The sequence below is a fragment of the Chelmon rostratus genome, chromosome 20, assembly GCF_017976325.1.
Source record: "Chelmon rostratus isolate fCheRos1 chromosome 20, fCheRos1.pri, whole genome shotgun sequence".
In the NCBI taxonomy this organism is placed as follows: Eukaryota; Metazoa; Chordata; class Actinopteri; order Chaetodontiformes; family Chaetodontidae; genus Chelmon; species Chelmon rostratus.
The window spans coordinates 10,515,069-10,537,351 of NC_055677.1; the positions used below are offsets into that span (position 1 = coordinate 10,515,069).

The window sequence follows — 22,283 nt, forward strand, 5'->3', positions numbered from 1 at the left end:
CAAGCATTTACATCCTCACACCTTAACCTGTCAGGTCTCTAAGCTTTATCCCATTCAGTTAACATCCTGGGCCAGTTGGTTCACTGAATAGCAGCAAGTAAAAGACCTGCACTCTTTCAGTCTTCCTGATTAGGTGAAGCTTTTTTTCTTACACATTTCTGAAGGAAAGGTTAAGGAGTAAATAAGACGAACAATGTCTAAATTACATCCACCTTTTTCAGCTGTAGTTGGTCTTCTCATCCAAGAACTCCCAAGTGCATTATGCAAATGAACAGAACTGAGCATATCCCTTTTTTCCAGGGTTTCAGTCAAGAATGTTAGAATTCAGTCTTCAAAATTAATGTAGTGGTTGGCAATCCTAAAAAGCTTCCAAATAGCTGTTGTTAAAAGTTTTGAACTGTTATTAGGATTTACATTTGGCTAGCGCCGAACATTAAATCACATCTGTGGTAACAATGGGCTGAAGACAGTAGCGTTAGATGTGTTTTGTATAAATGTGAAAGGGTTCAAGAAAGGCCCTCTGAGATATGCTGGATGCCACATATGATATAGTGTATGGCAGTGTAGAATATCTGCATATAACTGTATTTGAAGTTAGTCATTCATTAGCCTCCATCACTATTTTGGGCTGGGACCTGCTTGAAATGCTCAGCATTGTTTTTTTTTTGGTCCAAAATGAATGAAGTAGAAACAGACTGCAGGTGCTCAGAAACATGATTCTGTTCTGTATCTACATCAGTTCATTTTGAAGAACACTTCTGGTGAAGCTCTTGTTCTTGTGACAGGGAAGCGTTTAACAGTCCAGACCTGGGATCACAGACAGCTTCAGGCTTGAAAAGATAGCAACAAAATGTTCCTCCACACCCCACTTCCTCTGGACTTCTGTTACTGTAGATTTTTGAATTCTGCTGTTGTGAAATAGCCCTCAGGTGTTGAACATCCTGTCTTACTTTAGTATACAACAGAGCCATTGTCAATGAAAACTGCTTTTCCTGCAAGGATGAGTCAAACAGCTTAAAAAGGCTTACTTGCTACCTGTGGCTTATCAAGCCCAAAGGAACAGAGCTGGTCTGTGTGGCAAGTTAGGTGTACTGGTTGCATGAGTTCTACACACCATGATTTACCCATAGACCACAGTCTAAGTGTGTATTTCCTGTTAAGATGATTTGAAGGAATGAAAACGATGACAGGTCAGACAAGTCATGCAGGGCTTCTGAGACCAAAAGGAAAGATAATATAAAAATATAGAAGAATATAAAAAAATATCCATGTTTTGTGTAATACAAGCTTACTTGTAAGTATAAAAATCTCACTGTGGGTATATACAGACCATGATGTCTGCTAACCATCACCTTCAGCAACTTAATCATTCAAGTTTGGTATACTGACACTGATGACATGTAAACCCCAGAACAACTCTACCCAGTCCTGCCCAAGTAGAGATCTGATCAGATATAATAATTGAAACACCGGTGTGGAGATGGAGGTCAATTGAAATTGCCCAGTTAAGCTAGCAGTGATAGCGCTCATAGTGTCAGAGGGAAACTTGCAGTGAAACCTCTTCAACCTCCTGCCAGCAGGGGCAGTCATCAAAAAGCTGTTCAGACTCACAGAACTCTTTATTCTTCTATTCCTTCCTTTTCCTTACCAAAAATCAGCCTAAATTTAGGAGAAAATGTTGACGCACAATTAAAAATTAAAATAATAAAAGATAAGATAGTACAAATAATAATTGATGCACAAGACAAATAGAATATTTATCCATATCTTTGTCATACCTTTAATACTGAATGGTGCAGTAATAAAAAAACATAAGTTATTTCTCTCAGTGTCAACATCAAATAACTTAAACCTGACACAGAAAATGTGTGTCATGCTGACAGGCAGTGGAATAAGGTCATTTTGTTTCCCGACCATAAAACAATTAATCACATACGGACTGCAGGACATCTGTGGCATGTTGGATCAGTGTTTGTCTGCACCTCAATGCCAGCAGGGGAAGGCGCTGTGAAATAAAAAAAAAACACATAATTCAGTCCCACAGGTAGAGTTTGCACTGTGTTATTGCAGTAGGGGGCAGTGTGCACCAGAATATGTGTCCGTCTTAGACTAAACATCATGCAGCAGCAGTTTTACCCTGGGATACTGAACTCAGTTGTTAGTAGACTTCATGAGTACCAAAATTGTGATCCATATTTTGATTTGGCACGATTGTAACCACAAATATGGTTCACCTATAATTTGTCACAATTTTCGTTGACACATGTTTGGCAGACCATGATTCAGCAGTTTCTCCCTGACCTAATCACAGGGCACTGAGCCGTATTGTGTGAATAAACAATTTTATTTGTCTCGCACTTTTACAATGAGGAGAATCGAGTATTTTCCAGTGCAGGGTAAAAAGAAATGCAACAAGATAACAGACACCATAAAAACAACTTAGATCTACAACTTTGACTGGATGATCTGGAGGTTTTTATTATGCACAATTCAGATGTGAGTGCTCAAAATGCAAATCTAATTTTGACGAGCAAGAATGGCATTTTCTGATAAGCATACGCACTTTTAACGTCAGAATAGTAATTATAGACATGCATTCTCCACTTGTGAGAAGCTGATTATAACAATTATGACATATTCTATAATGTTATATGTTTATATTAAACCTTTTTTGTTGTATTTCTGCTCTACAAAGCCATAAGAAATTTGCTAAGTCATTGTGGTTCACTGTTTAAAAGGTGACACATTGGTGACATTCAAGTACATGATTGCATGTTTTTTTTTTTATTTGTATCTTCCTGTCATGATGTTTCAGCACTGTGTGTGTAGACTTTATGTGTGTGTGGACCACTTGATGTGTGTGCTGTTTAATCAGTGGAGGCTGAATGGCTGGCTGGTTATGTGACAAATAGGTTATCTCATCCCACCTCAGTACTTTACCCAATATTTACACGAATTAGCAGCAGTTTACAGAGATAGGGCAGCAGCTGACAGGGTAAAGTGTGTGTGTGTGTGTGTGAGAGAGAGAGAGAGAGAGAGAGAGAGCAGGAGGGAGAAGGCCCACAGTGAATCAGTGTGAGGATTACATTTCATTTCTATGGGTGCATCACTTGAATTATTAGAAGTAGAAGAGATCTTTCATATATGCGGAGGATGGATTTTCTGAAGGACTTAAAATCTATGTACAGAATATGTATGCTGTAATCCCTCTTGTGAACAATGGTATAGAGATAAACCAGCAGAGGTTGTCTATCTTCACCCTCCTACCCCTGTAGGCCCGAGGTCAGGGAATTCAGACCCGGGTCTTATCAGGCCAGAGTAATAAGTATCCAACAACCTGAAGAGGTAAAAGCAGGAAAAACAGATGAAAAAATAAAATGCAATCAATCAGAGAGCTGGTTGGCAGCCGAAGCTCTTGGTATTGATCGTAAAGGGCTTGGATTTTGCTTTCAGTATTCAGATAAGGTGAACAGTGCCTCTAGTTTTTTGTATATTCCCACAGCTTTTCGCAAGGGTTAAACAGTTATCAGTTGAGCAAATTGTTAAATGAAAGATCATTTATCATGTTATTCTACTGCTTTTTTCACCTCAAATTTTTATTTTTTGTTTTTTATGAATATACGGCATAATATTATATTAAGCCTACATAGAAAGTCCTTTGTGTGTGTGTGTTCTCACAGATACACCAGAGCGTCATGTGTGGCACTGACTCATGGAAGTTACTGATTGAAGGAACAAAAAGTAAACAGAGAAGGAGAGAGAGAAAGAAAGCAAGCGGGAGGGAGGAGGACAGAGAGACAAGGCCTGTGGATAAAAGCTGTGGAGCACTATGAACTCCTTAATCACACACGTTTGACACACACAGATTGAGTCTGTCAGCTCAGCCTGCAGCTCAGAGCAGCCGTATCGACCCGGGGTGTTACATATTAACCACACACACACACCCCCACACACACACAAACAGTAGATAATTGGACATGGACACAAACAGGCTCGGGTTGTGTGTGTAAATGTTGCACGATATGAAATTTCACAAATATCTGCCTTCCTACCTCATCTTTTACTGAATGTGTTCACGCAAAGTAGAAAAACACATTTTCTCACACTTACCTCGAGTGTCATCAAACCACAGAGATATTTTTTTTTGCTATTTGGAGATTCTGAGACTTCATTCAAATTTCAAATGATGAAAGAATTGTTGTGGGAAAAGTACTTGGATCATTTTTACAAGTAAAAGTAAACACATCACAGTGTAAAAATACTCAATTTCAACCAAAAGTCCTGCGTTTAAAATCATACTTGAGTGTAAGCACAAATGTCTGCTATGAAAAAGTTGAATAGATTATCAAACGTAAATGTGCACCTTACAGTAAAACATTTCCCTTTGAACTTTAGTGGAATAAAAGTACATCAAACTAAAAATACCCCCAAATCCTGCTTTAATACAGTACCTGAATTGTGTCACAGCACCATTGTGCTGTGACACATGAAATTCCACTCATGCCCACTGTATTGGGGGTAATTGAGAAAATATGTTTTTTGTAATTTGAGTGAACCAGCCTCTTAAAATATATTCTCCTTACCCCTCCATGATCTTGCCATCCCTCATACTTTCCTACTACTACTTTGAAGAAAAAAGGCCTGAAGTAGTCTTGAGAGTAACATTTGTGACTGTGATGCAAGTGTGGGTGTGACAGTGTATGTCCACATGGTGTGTGTTTTTATGTGTGTTTGTGTGTGTGTGTGTTGGGATAGGCCTGAAGGTTTGACAAAGGCACAAGCAAAATCCCACTGCAGGCCAAACAGAGTGCATGCTGTATCTCTGTGTGTGATAGGTGGGGTGATAGAGTTTGTGTGGTTATCAGAGATGGGGGAGGCATGGTCATATATGTGGATATTGGGCCAGCTGTATTGATCCTGGCCCTGACAGCAAAGGTGGAGGAGGTGGCAGGGGACCGGATGAAAAGAGGAGGAGGCTGATAACGGTGTCAACTGACCCAGGCATGCTTACCTGAAGCGTGGGAGGGCGCTGAGTTAACGCCCAACAGGCTCTCAATAGGCCTTATTCACAAAAGTCAGTCAAAGGTTTCACATGAGAGCACGGCATGGGTGCAGAGGGTGATGTCTAATGTTTAGACAAGCAGATAGCGTTAGTGGATTGTCAGTGTCTATTTCTCTTTTAAAGCTTAAAGAGTTTTTTCATTTAAAACACATGTCAGCAACTTTTGGAAGACAAAATAAATGAAAGTTGAATTCATAAATAAAACACACCATTGCTCAAGTCAATACACTCAGGGGTCTTGCTGCCACAGGTTTATTTGGTCTGGTATGAGCAGTAGCTTATGGTGGCTAATCTTAGTGAATGTTAGCTAATTCACAGAAGTATAGCTGAATAACTGAGGCAGTTATGGCCATGTGGCCACAGTGGTTACTGTTTGGCTAAGGCTAATCTAACCTTAATTGGAGACTAACCTTTGGTGAACAGTGGCCACCATGGCAAAAAGTGAGCATGCTAAACTACTGTTTAGCACTGGCCACCGTAGCTACAAGCGATAATGCTGAACTACTGTTTAGCACTGGCCACCGTAGCAACAAGTGATAATGCTAAGCTACTGTTTAGCATTTAGCTAAAATAGCACAAGTAGAGAGTCATAAAGTAAGCAAAGTGAGGAAGTTATGTGTGTTATAAGCCCACAGCAAGTTTGCTAATATTAGCAAACTTTAGCCTGAAGATAGCAACGGTACGTTCACTGCTTGGGAGTTGAAATTTCCATTTGTAAGTGAAAAAACATTTCTTCTTTCAAAAGTTACAGTCTAACTTAACTGGCTGAGAAAGGTTGATTTAGTTTCAGGTTTGTGGGTTACAAAGGATCTCATTGAAGACTAAGTTCTGACCAACAATAAATCACAGCTATCAGAAAACGATATTGGAGTGTTGATAAGATTAAGATTAGAGCAATAAATTCTGTGTGTGTGATCAATGGAGACAGACAGTCGCCTCTCTTCCAACTTGCACACCACACACACTCAGCAGATCAGCAGATAGAGACACATGTGCAAGGAGCCCATGTGACAGTTTTAAAGCCTGAATCAATCAATGTGGAGGAAAGAGTCATGGACATTTATGATATTTGAGTATGAATGGGATCACTATTAAATTAGGGACCTAAATCATTTTCAAGCGTCTTGCATATTTGATCACCTGCACTACAATCCTGCACAGCTGAGTGTAGGTAACCGCTAAACACAGCTGAACAATCGAGCAGTCGGTTTTCTGATGTAAACATAAATTAAAAAGAAAATCAATTTGCTGTAGTAAAATGTTCAAAAATCAAATCATATTTTTTAATTCCTGTGAGGAAGAGGTGTGAGGGCACCCCCTTTCTTACTCCAATTGGTACATTCCAATAAGATAAATTAAGCACAGGTGGGCTGCTGGTTGTGGGTCAGTAAGTGTCCTGCTCCTTTACTACAACTTTTTTCTGTGACCATAACACCACATCTGACATATCTTATTAAAGATGGGGGAGAGGTTGCAAAGTCAGAAAGTCTATGTTTGCTCTTTTTTTGACTGTAAAGCTAAATTCAGTAAGTCATGGAAGCTAGAGGCTCACCTTTGCAAACACACAGGATTGGTAAGTGGCTCCAAACTGCTTGAAGCCAAACAGAACAATGAGCGGGACCAAGCAGGCACATCACAACAGCTGCTATTGTGTTTGTTTGCGTATTAATGACCAGTTAGTGTTGTTAATATTGTGTGTCAAATGTTTCCCTAACCTTAGAAACCTTTCTCCTGTGAGAACTGTGACAAGAGCTTTTGCACTCGCTATCAACTCACCAGACATGAGCTCAGTCACAGTGGGGAAAAACCACACAAGTAAGCCATTATGTCCTTAATTTTACTGGGAATAATGAAATGTAATCTTGGGTGTTTTCCATGCGGTCCCAACTGTTACCTGCGCTGGTCTCCAGGTGTTTGGCTGATGGATGCTCTGAGGCGTTTGTCACAAATGGCAGCATGAAGAACCACATGGCTCGAGTTCACCAGCACAAGGAGAAACGCTATCGAGTACAATAATCCTCTTTTCTCTTGTTTGCCTTTTGGAATTTGTTGTAGTTGGTTGGGTTGCTTTTACTCTTACTGCTTTCTTTCAGTGTGACCATCAGGGCTGTGGAAAGGACTTCAACAAGAGGAACAAACTGAAAGCCCATCAGTGTGAGCACCAACAGCTTCTGCCATTTCAGTGAGTGGCTACACATCAAATGCAGAAAAACTGATTTTTTTTTTAATCTGTGCTTTTTATCTGGACATCTCAAGTCTAACTTTTGATGTAGTTGTACTTTCAGTGGCTGTGCAAAAGAATTTCCCTCTCAAGGAAAACTGAAGCATCATGAGCGAATGCATGCAGGTTGGTTGATGACTACAAGGCTTTGGTGTCTTAGCTGGCATGCAACCAAAAAAAAAAAAAAAACCCTCATCTCTCTGCTGCAGGTTACCCTTGTGAGAATGCGGAGTGTCCTTTTAAAGGAAAGACGTGGACAGAATATCTGGAGCACAGAAAAGAACATAAAGGTAATGCTGGGTGGTGCTTTGTTGCACTGCATATCTTGTTACTCATGAGTCTCGATTCAATGACTTTGTTCTCAGTCAAGGTGCCGTGTGGAACGTGCAAAAAGCTGTTTTACAACACCTGGTTCTTGCGCCAGCATGAGCTGCATGTCCACTCTGGGGAGAAGAGGGTGCTGTCGTGCCCCAGAAAAGGGTGCAATAAGAAGTTCACTCGTCGGTTCAACTTGGAGAGTCACGTACAGGGAGACCATGAGGGCAAGAAGCCCTTTAGCTGTGCGTATGCTGGCTGTGGGAAGAGCTTTGCCATGAAGGTAAACCTGAACAATTTTTAAATGTTAAGTCCAGAAACTTTCTCAAAACCATGTGGATAGTTTGGTTTTAATTGTTAAAGGTTTTGACATACCAATTTGGCATGTTGCTAAACCCCAAGAAAACTACATGCAAAAAAAAACTTAAAGCATTTCTTTGCAGTGATACTTTCATGTTACTCTGGATAATCCAGCTCTTGCTGTGTGAATTAGTTTTTCTGTGGAACCATTTTCTATAGAGGAAGAGGTTAACAGTGGAAACAGCAGAATGAGCTCTACATTTTCCCGAGTAACGGTAATATAGGTGCACATTGAAAATGTCAGATGTATTTAGTGTTTTGATTAGCACAAACTAATTCCCAGTAACCTTCATTGTGCTTGTTTGGTGGCAGATATTACAAAATCCAGAGCACATTATTACCTGAAACTATACAGGACTAGGCACCGCTAGAAGTGAGATGTTCTTTATTTTGGGTGACTTGATCTGTTAAATGCTGATGCAGTGTAGTTAACTGTCTCATTGTTGATCAGGAAAGCTTGTGGCGACATGGAGTGGCACATGACCCAGCAAAGAAAAAGATAAAGGTAACATATCCTTGTCAGTGTTTCTCAAACCTGCTTTTTATAAAGGATTTATTTTTCTGTCCTCTCCACCTTGTCTTTGCATTATTTTTTTTTAATTTTTGTTCCCCTACCAGAAACTGCATCCTAAAAAGAATCAGCCCTGGCGTGTGGCGCTGCGGGTCAGACTGTCAGCTGCAGCCAATCAAGCAGAGACCAAGCTTGCTGAGAAGCTGCGCAAAACAACTTTAAAGGATAACAAATCTTGAGGCTGCGTTATACGTATCTGCTTGGATGTGTTCATAATTGGTGAAATGAATTGCATAATATTTTTGTTCATCCTTTTTTGTTTATGCAAATGTAAAATAAAGCCTCATTAATACAGCATTACACTCACAGCTTCTATTCCTGACTTGGTTACTATTAATGTGCCTCTTGCTCGTATAAACCTTCTAACAGTTGTAGGCAAAGTGGAAAAGCACTCTGCAGAGCCATTAATCCTCTGAAGGAAATGTTTATTAAACAAACAGAACACACATTCACACACATGTATAAAACTCCAGCTGATGGGACAGCTGGTTGTCATGGTGATGAGGCCTAAGGGGCAGTTGAGCCCCCAGGGTGCGGCAGGTTTCTAATAAGGCCTGAGGCTTATTCAGCTGGATACAGCACTGCTGTTGCAGAAAATCTTGATTAGAGTGATTACAGGTCATTATCCTAGATGTCAGAGGATCACAGGCTACTTTTTTTTTTCTCACTTTTTTTAAAAATCTACCAGCAACGATGCATCCACCTGAATACAGCCCTGGATTCTACAACTGCCTGGTGAGGTGAATACAGCACAGATCGCCTGTTAACAGTTGCAGTACCATTTCTCCCTGCGGGAGTGAAGACAACATGACCATATGATCTCAGCAGTGTGTTTGTGAGCGCAGTCTGTCGAGTGACGTGGCACGATCTGGATCGGTTCCCACCTGGTCAGGACAGGCTCGGTCCTGCTGGGTCTACTACAGTTCTGAACGCTTTTGGTCCTGGATTAAGCCCGGTATGGAGCGATGTACAGTAGCATGTACCAGTTCACTTTGGCCAAGGTTGTTCCCAATATAGAACATTCTGGGTGGACTCAGCATGGTGCGCAGCCTGCTTATGATCTGGCCCAGCTATACCAGGCTGCCAGGCCAGGAGACCACAGTAAGCGCCACCCGGCTGCGCTGCTCCTTCAGCATAGGCACCAGCGCTGAGTGGCTCATCCCTGCTGTCGACAGGCTGTTGACTGCCACGATCATGTCACCACACCTAGGGTGACACCAAGAGACAAGTCAGTATAGATTATAAACAGGACCTGACAGCTCGGAGTGACGTGCCATTCAAATAGCTCCATATTGTGGAACATCACAAATTATAGGATGTTTGAAAATATAGTTAAAGGATGAGGCTGGCACAGTGTTTATACTTGTTATTGTCAACAATTCCCATGAATTAAAACTAGAGCTGAATAGTTGGTTCATCGATTAGTTGATCAATCGTAAACTTAGCAGGAACCATTTTGAGATTATTGTTTAGTCAATTAGCCAGATTTTTCCTCAAATGGGAATATTTACTGGTTTTTCAAGTCTTTTTATTGGATAAAACAAGCAATCTGAAGATATTGCCCTAGGCAATTTTTTATTTCATTCATTTCAATTCATAATGAAAAAAATTGTTAGCTGCAGCCCTTAAACCAGAAATGTGTTTCTGTATCTGTCAATACCCTCCGACTTTCTCAACCATTTCTGAGTCCATTCATTCTTCCTAAAAGCCTAAATCTTGTTTAAAAAAATGTTTTTAAACTGGTTACAAAAAATAATTTTGAGGTTGAATAATTTTCTAAATGAGCCGGGAACTATAGTCTTAGCAAATTTTACTCAGAAAAGGTTAGGTAGTGAAATTGTTGGGGACTATTTTCAGACATGGAATAATACACATCTGATTTTCTAATGAGGATTTACAGCAGCATGTGTATGTCAGATTGACTGAAAAAAGAAAAAGTTCAATGTAATGAAGGTACATTTGACCTAGTGCAACACTGTGGGCTGCTGATGTGGTTTTAATATATTTTGGACAACAATGGAGCTCTATGGCACAGAGGATTATCAGCACTTGTAGGACTAATTTATTGTTTGATTTGGATTTGTGGGAAACAGGAAAAATATAGAATATCAAGAGAAGCAACCTTGACACTACTTGTCCCACTACTTGTGCAGTGACAGAAACGAAACAGAGTAAGGAAGACCCTGGGGAGCTAATCCTAGCTCAGTTGTGGGTATTTTAACAGAAATGCTATCTCAGAGACCTTCAGATTAATTAGTGAATCCCCCGGAGAGCAGAGGTGCCCATTTAATGAATGTCCCACCTCTATTTTTGAACTGCAAAACAGGGTTTACCTACATTTTTAAACCTACAATAGATGTCAATCTTTATGACTTCTCTGTGCCCAAAGATGGCCTCAAACACACAGCAATTTTATTTACTGGTAGCTGTTTGCATTGCACAGATAAAACACTGATGACACAGCAAAAAGGCAACAGAGAAATTCTGTATAAAAATTAAACCTTATTTACTAAGAGAGAAAAAACACATACAAAAAAATACAAATACACAAAAATACAAATGCGATTGTCTCTTATCAAATATACATAGAAAATAAATAGTTAACACAGAAAAAAAGAGAAACTGAACATGCACTATGTGGGCGTGGAGGTCACAGTTTATCTGCCTGCTATTTCACTGTTACGTCACTGCTCACAAAAGCCACAGACAGTCATGTGAAGAGCGACTGATCACTCACTTGAGCCGGCCGTCGTAGTACGCAGGCGTGCCGAGGACGATGGTCTTGATGAAGAAGGCCTGGTTGCCATGGCTTTCCTCGTAGCCCCCGACGATGCTGAAGCCCCAGCTGCCTGGGTGGCTCCTCCGCAGTACAATCTCATGACTACTGTGCAGGTAGCTGCAGGAAAAGAACAAAGGGCAGGGTGAAAGAGGGGCTGGACAGAGAGTAGGGATAGACTGCATCCTCCATGGAGCCAGTTAATGCTTCATCTGAATCGACCAAATCATCTATTGTGAATCTTGAATCTTTAAAATGCATTAAAATTAGTGGGAAATGATCTGCAAGTAGGGTCATTTCACCTGTTTCCAAACATGCTTTGAGCAATAAAAAAAAAAATCAAGTGTCTTTTTTCCCTTATTTTAAATTTCTTTTCATACCTCCAAATAAACCTCTTGCAATTTGCACATAAATATAGTGAAATTTGCTAAATTTGCCTCAGATCTCTTGAGAAAAAGGAGTGAGTGAAGAGCAGTATCCCAAAAGAAAGTGAAGAGAAAACGAAGGATGAAAAATATGGCCAAACTCCAATCGAATGTATTGAATTACTGACATTATGAATTAATTTACTCAGATTGCAATTTTCAATAAATGGGCTGAATCCAATGTAACTGAAGTTAGAACAGCTACATTAAAAATCAGTGAGCCCAAATTCCAGCCTAGTATTCAGACATTATCAAACAAATCAGAAATAAAGCAGCACAGAGAAAGAAAGATCCTGAGCTGATCTTTTTTTAAAAAAAGGTACTATTCAAAATGTCACACTCACACACACCAAAAGTACATTTAAATCCAGAACGCGACTATATTTGAAGGCAAACATGTGCCTCCATCACCCTCCCTCTCCTCTGTGTGCTCACCTGGGTAATCCCAGCCACATGACCCACGATGGGGACCAGTTGGCATCAAAGTCACTGTCATGCGTGTGAGGCAGCAGCTCGTCATGGTCATGCTCTTCAACCATGCTGACCTCCAGCACCCGCAGCTGGACCGAGGACGAGGCGGCGCTGGCCTTCAGGGTGCCCACAGCCTCACTGTGGCTCAGGTACGTTAAGTCCTGCCCGTTGATACTCAGCAGGACGTCACCTGAAGGAAAGAGGAAGGAAGGACTTGTAGTTTCCGATGTGATGTTTTTGACCTGGCTGAATTTGGTCCATTTCCGAGGGGGCGCTCACCTCGTTTGATTCGTCCATCCCTCGACAAGCAGCCATGCGGTTGGACGCTGGTCACAAAGATCGGCAGCTCTCCACTCTTGCTGCCTCGCCCTCCTGCGACAGTCATACCCAGAGACTCGTGGGGTTCCTTCTTCACAGTGATGTGTTTTTCCTTACAGGTCACACACTGGGAAAGGTCCTGGGGATAATCACACACACACACACAGGTTCAGTCTCTGTGTCTGTTCACTGGTAAATGCTCTATTTACTCTTTCTACATCATTGTTTCTACTGTTTTTTTACAAAAAAACAAAACAAAAAAAAAAAGATTTTTCAAAAGAGCTATTTGGTTTAAACTGATTGGAAATCAGAAGATTCCTTCACTAAAACGTGAGGAGAAAAATAGGGTGCAAACAAGACCCTAAAAGTAATAAAAACATGTTTTTAATACTTTTTTTTTTAATTTTCACACTGATATTCAAAATTCACCTAATTCAACTTTTTGGAAAACTGAAGCTGAAAATATCCTGAAATCTGAAACTACATTCCTTCAGTGTAAAGACAAATATCAAAATGCAAACATGTTGGTGATGCAAAATCCCAAATTAGAAAATATCCACAAACACACAAACCAACCCAGGTGTACAAACACAGAAAATACAAACACACACACACATAGCACACATGCTTACTCTGTGAGTGCTGGTGCGAGAGAGGTGTATGGGCACAGGACTCGGGGTGGAGCTGTGGTTAGGCAGGAAGTGATCAAGGCAGTAGAGGTCTCTGGTGGAGCTTGATTTTGGCGGTGGAGGAGGAGTTGGTTTGCTGGGTCGACCAATCAGCAGGTGGACCCGCTCTCCACTGGCCTAAGAGGACAGAGTCTGTGTTTTAGGGACTTTCTTTTCTCTCGCTAACATTTCATGTTTTTACTTCTAAATAAAACCAAAAGAATCTTAATAAGCAGATGCTGCCTCACCTGTATGATCTGTGCAGCCTGCTCCGGGGTGCCGTGGCGTAGGTCCTGGTCGTTGACTGCCAACACACGGTCATTACTCCGCAGTCTGCCATCCTTCGCTGCCAGGCCTCCTTCCAGCAGATCCAACACAAACACTCCTGACTCATCCGTTCGTCGCACCAGCTTGATGCCGAGCTGCTCTGTTGAGTCCCGCTTGTGTAGGGTGATTCTCAGTGTGGCGGGGCTGGATGGGGTGCCCTCAGGGGTGGAGCAGGGAGCATGGGGCACGGCTGGGGTGGAGGAGGAAGAGGAGGGGGGAGCCCGGGAGGCACAGCGACGCTCCCTAAGCACAGTCAGCTGCAAGGTGGTGCAGGGGCGTGCCAGCGTAGAGCGGGCAAAACTGTGGGGGACGTTACTGATGTCCACATTGTTCACCTTGGGATGAGACATGAATTTTGGCAATCAGTGTTTAAACCAGCACAACAAGCTGTTAACACAACACTAAAATTTAACACCTAAAAATGTAATACCCAGCAGACACAGAGGAGATTTAGCATTCACAAATGTAAGCCCAGTTCCCACTCTCTTATTGGCTCTGTCCACCATGCTCCACTATGTTCGTCAGCTAGTCGCTAACTCTGCCTACCTGCCTTTTCTTGCAGGGTTGGGAGTTCATAGTGGGTTATTATTAAAGCGTTGAAAATAAACCAAAACAGTAAAGTTGTGGGCCTTAAAACCAAAACAATGAGCTAAATAATATAAATAAATGAATAATAATAAATAATAAAGATGATTTAAAAAATCTCTAAATTACTAATATAATATGCAATATACATCTGGAGTGAAAACAATCATTAAAAGTTAAAGTTTAGCTCCAAAGTGGCCAAAAGAACACACTGGAAGCTCCTTCCTTGTCTGATCTTACCTGTAGGATCTGATCCCCGGCCAGCAGCCTCCCGTCTCGAGCGATGACCCCGTCTCTGTACACTTCCTGAATCACGATGTTAATGAGCGGCGTCTCGTTTCCCCCAACGACGCTGATGCCCAGCTCAACATACGGGTTCGCCCGGTGGACCTCTATGGCAGTTATCTCTCCTTCAGGCAGCGAGGGCAACTTCACGCAGCCTTAATGGGCACACAAATCCCATTACACAGCTGCATTTCAGAATTCAATTTCCACATCCGACTGACCTTTCGCATAATGTTTCCTGGATGTGATTATCCCCTCGTCTAAGATTACAGCTCTTACAATTGCAAAGGAGATAAGCTGCAATGTTTCATATCTCAGATCTCTACTTTTCTGCCCTGCAGGGAAGACGCTCAGTCAGATGGAGGACGTGATGCTGTACCTTCTTCAGCGGAGAGAGGTGGAGACTCGGGGCAGTCCCAGCCAGAGGAGGTGGAGCTGACAGAGCGGAGGAGGTGGATGCAGGGATTACTGAGGGGCCGCTTCACCCTGGGGACCACACACTCCAACCCGACCACACCTGAAGACATGAAGATGATGTGTAAACTGTATTCATAGACAATCTGAATCTCCTCACTTGGGACCAGTGCGTTGACTCACTGTCCTCCTCCGTGCTCTCCTCAAAGGCAGGGTTGTCGAGGCCGGCGTCGTCCGTCCACATGGGCCCGCCGCCGCTGGTGTTATTAGGCCCAGAGGGTGGGGAGGGTGTGCGGTCCCTCAGGTCTGTCTGTGGGGAGCCGGGAGACCTGGGAGGGCTGGTCACCATCGCTCGCTCGTCCCCGCTCTCGCATCGCGGGCCGTCCGTGCTGGTCTGCTGACACCGTGTCCCGGGACACCTTTCACCAAGCAACAGGCGTCAGTTTGTTAGTCCATCTGACGCGTAAAGAAAATCAGGTTCAGCATCAGTTAATTTAATGTGACGCAACTGATCCCATGAGGGCAGGGCTCTTTATGCTTGTCCCCTCTTTAAAGGAGGTCAGAGTGCAGGGTCATGTGTAGCTGCGAGGAATTTAGTGGGAAGAGTGAAAAAGTAGTTTTTGTAGGGAAGGTCCCAGCAGAACTCTGGTGCAGACACATTGATTTGTCACTGATAAAACACCAGACAACACTGCGGCATATGTTGATTTCTTTACATTCTTTTGCTGCAGGGATGCACTAAACATTATACAAGTATATGTGGGGCTCCTATCAATCAATTCTTTCCTGTAAATCAATTAATTCAAAACTGAAAATAGTGGAAGAAGAGCATCACAATCTCCCACACTCCACAATGACTCTTGAGTTTGCTTGTTTTGACCTAAAGATACTCAATCTGCAATTATATAAAGCAAAGAAAAACCACAATAAGTCAAATTTAAGAAGCTGAAACAAGTAAATGTTCTGCATGTTTGCTTTATAAAATGACTTGAATGATTGGATAATGAGATATACTGTAGGCCAGTCCCAGAAAGGTTCATCTGAGCTCTTTCCTTCAAAATAAACACAAATTTGGTGGAGACAGATTCATCAATTCTGTCCCACCGAAGGAAACTCTTCGTTGAAAAACAATTCGAAATAAACACAGACAGACTCAAGGGATCAAAGTGGTCTCACCCTTAATTGACTCTGAAGGATTTACAATAATTGGTAGCTACAGTACGAGCTGGTTGAATTATTTAAATGCTCCTGTCTTTCCTCCAAAGTAAAACAGGACCACGGAAAACAAGCGTTGCTGTGCCATGATTGAAGCAGTCAGCAAGCGGTGTTGTTCTGCCATGTGGCTTAATGTAATTTTACTCTCATCTTTTCTTAATCAGTATTCTTTCACACCTGTGTTTGACCCATAGTGTTTTCCATCAAGAAAAAAGGATAGTTTTTAATTTGAACTGGTTAAGCTTGTGTAGATGCTCATGTAGAGTCTTTGGTTCAGGAACTGTGACAGGACCTCAGTTCTCATACACACACACCATCAGTAAAAAGATCAACCAGCCCACCTTAACCAGCATACCATTACACCATGGCCTGGCACTCTCGCTTTTAATCCAACACCCAGTGATTCCCAATTTTCAACATCAACAATGTGGACTGACAAAGTCGCACAGCAACAGCACACTCTTGGCTCCAGTTACTATCTCAGACCTAAGTCTGCCGGGTAGGGGAGCGGCAAAACCCACGTGGGCCAGAGGTTTAATCTTTACTAAAGAATGTCACGTTAGTCCTCGGTGACCTCGTTTGATCTGTCTTACACCATCTTTCCTCGTCTGTTTGACACGACACGATGTGTTCAGCCGTCGCTGAGGTGTACCCCTCTGCTGACGTGATTGACTGGACAGTGAAGTGTTAACAGACTGCAGCTCTGAAGTCCTGAACCTTTGAGGAGAAGGTTAGGAGAGAAACGCTGCCAGACAATTGAGGAACGTTCTGTGTCTTCTTGTTTTGGGGCTATTTTCAGACTCGGATACACTTAAAGTGGCGACATTTGAAAGATGAAATCAAACATTTCCCCTCTCAGAGAAATTAAAAGTTAAAATCATAAGCATTTAAACACCCCTTTAATAATACAGCACCACCACTTTAATTCTCTCAGGGGTTTTGCTGTTACAGCCTTACTTGGTCTGGTGTGACCAGTAGCTTATGGTGGCTAATATTAACAAGCGTTCGCTAAATTTAGACGGGTATCGCTGTGTAACCAACATTATTAATGGAGCTGGTTTGACTTTATGGCCCCTCTCTGGCCATGCAACTGTTAAACTAAGTTTACCATTACCCATTATCCTGTAATTGTCACTTGTAGCTAGAGTGGCCATCAGTTAGCATATAGTCCCGCTTCAAAGACATAAAATCAACAGCCTCCTGTAAAAACGGCTGACTCAGAAAAGCTTTTGACAGCTTGTTAGTGATAGCTTGTTAGTGTGAGCTTGTTAAGGAAAATCTTCTTGACTTAACTGAGGTGTTAGATGGTCACCAGACCAGTCAGTTAGCAACTGGACGTACTGGTTTCACAGTATACCACAGCATGAAAACGGCCACTTATCATACCATCTACCTTTTGCTTATCTGTGGTATTGAACTCTACAGTATTAGTGTTCTTAAGAAAAATAAATCTGTTCCCAAAGCAAAAACACTGATTATAATATTGGACTGTATCTACGTTCTTACAAGATTACAGCATGTTCTGACCAAAAGATTTGTACCAAGCAAAGCTTAAATTGCTATATGCTGTGTAGATTCTCTAAGCACTGCTTCATTTATTTTCAACATCCTATCACATGCAAAATTTACACAACTTCCATCCATTTTACAGCAGCAGCAACCTAACCTGGCTTCCCTATGGCAAATGCAAACACACCGCCTTGCATTTCAGTGCAAAAAACAGAGGAAGAAAGACAGAGAGTGCAAGAAAGAAGTTAAACTGAGAGGCAGACAGAAGGACAGATGGAGGAAACCAGTGACAGAAAGATGCCATTGTGCCATCCTAAGTCACGCTGACCTCACATCCAGCTGTGTTCGACTCACCACAGGCCAGGGTTGCCTTTGGCTGTCTCACAGAAGAAATGGTTGAAAAGGTCTCTGGTGTTGAAGTTGCTCAGCATGATTGCAGAATAAGAACATGGAGCTCCTGGTCTGCCAACCCATGACTGCGGTAGGGAACCACTAATCCTCCGTCACATGACCTACAGCCCAATAATCCCCTCAGGGTCTCACAGCACCTGGTCCAAATGGGCCAAAAGCCAAAGCGTGTGGACGGATGGAAACCCTTGAGGTTAAGGATGGTGGGTGAGTCTGGACTAAGACCTATGATACTGTACCTCTTACAGTTCCTGCCAAGACGAGCCAACCATGAGGATGGAGGGCTTTTGAATGCAACTCATAGTTTTTAAAGTCATGCAAAGGTAACTAGAGTTGCAACTAACAGTCATTTTCATCATCGATTAATCTGTCAGTCACTTTTCCATTAATAGATGAATGGTTTGGTCTTTTAAATGTCAGCAAATGTAGTGAAAGGCTTGTTAGGATAATAACAGACATCCCTGGTTGTCTTCAAATTGCTTGTTTCGTCCAACCAGCCATTCAAAACCCAAAAGTATGATTTTTACTACCACGAAAGACTGAGAAAACCAGCAAATATTCACTCCTGAGCAGCTAAAACCAATGAATTGTTGGCATTTGTGCTTTAAAGATTACGTACAGTAATCAGTATGTAAATCTTTTCAGCTCTAACAGCAACATGCTAGAAACTAACTGGGCTATCTGTTGTCTTTGTTTTTCTTTGTCTCATTAACTCTAATACAGCCGCAACGAAGCTGCATTACCTGTCTAAGATTCTTGAAATCCTGGTTGTCATGCATGCGTAAAGTTTCATCTGTGGTTATGTGTGCGTTAGTTTGCACTCATGAAAGCATTCATCTATTATGTCTGCATGTAAGCTTTATTACCTGTGTTTGAGGTGTGCCTCCAGGTCACATCGTGGCATGCTGAGGGAGCAGACTGGGGTCAAAGGGCAGGACACAGACAGCTTGTCCAGCAGCTTGTGCACCAGTATGCTGGATCTGCGGCACGCCTGCAGCTGCAGCCGTGTCCTGTCCAGCGGGCAGAAGTCCCTCTCCTGGAGGAAGCTCCGCAGGCAGCGGGCGCAGAAGGTGTGTCCACACGGCGTGTCAAGGGGCTGCACCAGCGGCTGCAGGCAGATGTGGCACACCAGGTCATCATCCACCTCCAGACGGTAGTTGTAAAGGTGGTTCTCCCGGCTGCGGTGGATCTGGCCGCACTCAGGACACAGAGCCTCCAGGGCTGGCTCCACCGGCTTGGCTAGACCCACTTCGCAGCCTGGGCTGCCCATCTCTGCTCCTTCCACGCAACTCAGCTTTGGCACAAATGACTCCAGTGGGGCAGCAGTGTTGGGAAGGGGCACGCACACTCCTATCCCATAAGCTTCACAGGATGAACAAGTTGCAGAGAGGACAGATGCCCCCCAGTGGCTGATGGCACATCACCCTGCAGGTCAGGGGGTAAAGCAAGAGGGTTAAACAGCTGTTTCAGAAAAAACAACAAGTGTCTGATTATGTGCTCGTGCATTTATTCATGTGGCAAATGCTTTGTGCACGTGTACCCACGTGTCTGCACGAGATCGAGAGTGGCTCTGTGTGTGTGTGTGTGTGTGTGTGTGTCAGTGAGTGTGCTGAGATTATGTATTGCTGCTCCTGTCCACTAATCTGGCAGTATAATCTCTCTTTTGCTCTCGCCTGCTGCAATCTTCCAATTCCACAGAGAGGGAATTATCTGGGATTGAGGCAGAGAGAGGACACAGATCAGAGGAAGTGGGATTGGGAAAGCAACAGAGAGAGGGGGGCGGGGTTAGTGCCAGTGAGAGGTAGACAAGCAGCAGGGACAGAGGGAGGAAGAAGAAAGAGAGACAAGAAGAGGGGTGAAAGAGTAAAAGTCTGAAAGAGGCACAAAACAAGAGAAAGAAAAGAAGATGGGAGAGAGGATGGGCGAGGGTCTATAAGGCAGTCAAGTCCACAAAAGAGATGAAAACAAAAAAGACAAGAAAACTGCAGGACTGCTTTAAACATTCCACACAGCAAACTCGATATTTCTGGTTGAGGCCATGGAGCTGCTGTAGATGCACTCAGTCTCCACCGCATCGGAAAGAGAACATGCCTAAAGCAAAATCTTGAAATATAGCACTCCACCGAGGAGAGTGCGTCCCCAGAGCTAATGCACTGTGCGCGCTGATCATTTCCACAGTGCTTCACATCCCAAAGCCGTTCAGACCTGCAGACGCTATGCTCGCCGGGCCCCTGTCGGCCTGGTGCCATCAGCGGACAGCAGAGGGCGCGCCTGAGCGCACAGCGGGGCAGCCAAGCCACAGTGACTACCTGCCTCTGTTCCGGCGGGGGTCTGCTCCTGTCTCCATGACGACCTGGAGCCTGCTCTGTTCAGTGGGGCTTGACATTCAGAGTGTAGCAGAAGAAGGATGCAGAGGAGCCGCACAACAGATGCACTTCTCTCAGCAGGAGGATGCTCTGTTCCTCCCTGGTACAGCCTGAGAGCCTGTCAGACGGCGCAGAGGATGATGACAGCCCCCTCGGTTCGCTTTTTGCTGCTTTTTTCGTCTCGTCTCCGCGGCCACCCATTTCTGTGACAACCTGTCTCCCCTGTCTCCTTGGCTACCGGACCGGTAGTTACTTATTTCAGCCTCTTTTAAGTACGTGCTCCTGTCTGTGTGTGACTGGCTGCTTCTGTCTCTATCCCGCAGCTGGACATGAATTAATCATGAGGACACAAGGCTTCTCTGTTCCTATAACAAAGCTGTGACATCACCACATCACACACACGCACTCACACAGACACGCGCGCGCACACAGACTTGTAGATACGCAAGCATAAGTCAGGCGCAAGCAGTAACACACACGCATCATGCACTGCACGTACATCCTGCGAATAGTCTTTATCAATAAGTAAAGTCTTCAGGTTTTCACTGTGGCAGCAGCCCCGGCCAGGAAAAGCACTTAAATCTATTCTAAACATAGCTTTACTCTGTAGCAACAGATTCCTTTACACAAGAAGACTGGCAAATGCTTGTGAAATATCTTCCTTTTAATCCCACTGTGTGTGTGCGTGCCTGTGTGAGAGTCCAAGGCCATGCTGTTATTGTCATTGCACTGCTTTCTATATTAATAAATAACAGTCTTGGCCCTGCACCTGTCTCTGCTCATTTTTCATTTTTTTTGAGATGACAATCTCCTCTTACAACACAGGACGAGCCGTGAACAACCTCGCCTGCAGGAATGACATTTTCAAATAAGATGAGATGATGTTTTAGGCCACAGATTTTAAATCTCAGGTTCTGTCGGCTTAGCCTACATTTCCATAAACCCCATCTCGTCGTATCTTATCTAAAAAAAAACAAAAAAAAAACAGAAAGGCTGATAGTCACTTGCAAGAACAGGCCTGCTGCTGTTCTGCTAGGTCTGTTGCGATAGGCTGCTTTTTTTCCCCACAACAGTCAGACATGCAATGATAACAACAAAAACTGACACTGATTTAATTGAAAATTTCAATAATTTCTCTCACTGTCATTGTTCTATTTTACCTTGGCAACTCACCAACTGGAGTGTCATGTTCTATAAGATAGGCGTTGAACGCATGTGATAAGACAAGAGCATTTTTTAATCATTGCCCCCATCTGTCTGACTCCATCACACCCTCCACAAGCGGAAAGGCTAGGACAGATGAAGCGACAATGGCAATATCAATGCAAAGCCAGCCACACACTGACACCGTTCATGCAGGCAATGAATATATGCAGATGTAATATTACCTATTCCGGCTGCTCCTCCGCGCCGTGCACTCCGGCCCCAAAAAGGGGGACGATTACTAGCTGCGGGACCTCAATCACGCATTCACCGCAACGGCCCGTTCCGCAAACCCGCACGAAAACGCCCCCGTGCCTTTGGCGGCACTGACCACGCCCACTGCTGTCCGTCAACGGGACTAGGCGGGGCCTGTGGCTGTCAATCCAGAGTAGAATCCTGGGTGGCCTCCCAACGGCCTGTTTAAAAATCAATGAATGAATGATAATAATAAAAAAATCCCCCCAAACGTTGGAATACTGTACAAGTGTTTTTTTTTTATTTTTATTTTAGCCAAACAATATGTAGTCACAGTCACAATCTTTCTGCGCGTTAATAAAAACTGTCTGATTGTGTACATTGTTTACTAGTTACTTTGCATATTGAGATATTTATGCATCAAAATTTACAGATTGGAATTATTTACTGATGAGAATTGGCTGCACAAGTGGTTAGACTGAGCTCCACATCCACCTACTGCAACATTAAAATGCTACTGGCATATTGATGCATCATCAATAACAATGAGCACATAGTGCATAGTGACTACTTTTTCTGTCTGACATAC

General features: G+C 43.1%; 2 protein-coding genes across 2 annotated transcripts; one reads left to right on the top strand and one right to left on the bottom strand.

Moving 5' to 3' along the window:
- The first annotated feature begins 6,521 nt into the window (after positions 1-6,521).
- On the top strand, positions 6,522-8,708 carry gtf3ab (general transcription factor IIIA, b). The gene is made up of 9 exons (XM_041961724.1): positions 6,522-6,635; positions 6,783-6,877; positions 6,973-7,069; positions 7,156-7,244; positions 7,336-7,409; positions 7,493-7,573; positions 7,649-7,881; positions 8,410-8,463; positions 8,577-8,708. Exons 1-9 carry the CDS (start codon positions 6,522-6,524, stop codon positions 8,706-8,708), a joined length of 969 nt encoding a protein of 322 aa, XP_041817658.1.
- Positions 8,709-9,599: 891 nt separating this feature from the next.
- Positions 9,600-21,774, bottom strand: lnx2a (ligand of numb-protein X 2a). The gene is made up of 11 exons (XM_041961735.1): positions 21,685-21,774; positions 18,797-19,355; positions 14,982-15,217; positions 14,764-14,901; positions 14,340-14,539; positions 13,436-13,849; positions 13,152-13,325; positions 12,481-12,658; positions 12,166-12,391; positions 11,267-11,425; positions 9,600-9,735 (listed from the first exon to the last, which is right to left on the bottom strand). The coding sequence occupies exons 2-11, from the start codon at positions 19,198-19,200 to the stop codon at positions 9,600-9,602; spliced, it is 2,265 nt and encodes a 754-aa protein (XP_041817669.1). The 5' UTR covers positions 19,201-19,355; positions 21,685-21,774.
- Positions 21,775-22,283: the final 509 nt, after the last annotated feature.

Coding starts and splice junctions, on each gene's coding strand:
- gtf3ab (XM_041961724.1), top strand. CDS start 6,522: ATGGGGGAGAGGTTGCAAAGTCAGAAAGTCTATGTTTGCTCTTTTTTT. Junction 6,636..6,782: donor TTTGCAAACACACAGGATTG/GTAAGTGGCTCC, acceptor CCCTAACCTTAG/AAACCTTTCTCCTGTGAGAA. Junction 8,464..8,576: donor CAGCAAAGAAAAAGATAAAG/GTAACATATCCT, acceptor TTCCCCTACCAG/AAACTGCATCCTAAAAAGAA.
- lnx2a (XM_041961735.1), bottom strand. CDS start 19,200: ATGGGCAGCCCAGGCTGCGAAGTGGGTCTAGCCAAGCCGGTGGAGCCA. Junction 14,902..14,981: donor GGAGAGCACGGAGGAGGACA/GTGAGTCAACGC, acceptor TCATGTCTTCAG/GTGTGGTCGGGTTGGAGTGT. Junction 12,392..12,480: donor GGATGGACGAATCAAACGAG/GTGAGCGCCCCC, acceptor TCTTTCCTTCAG/GTGACGTCCTGCTGAGTATC.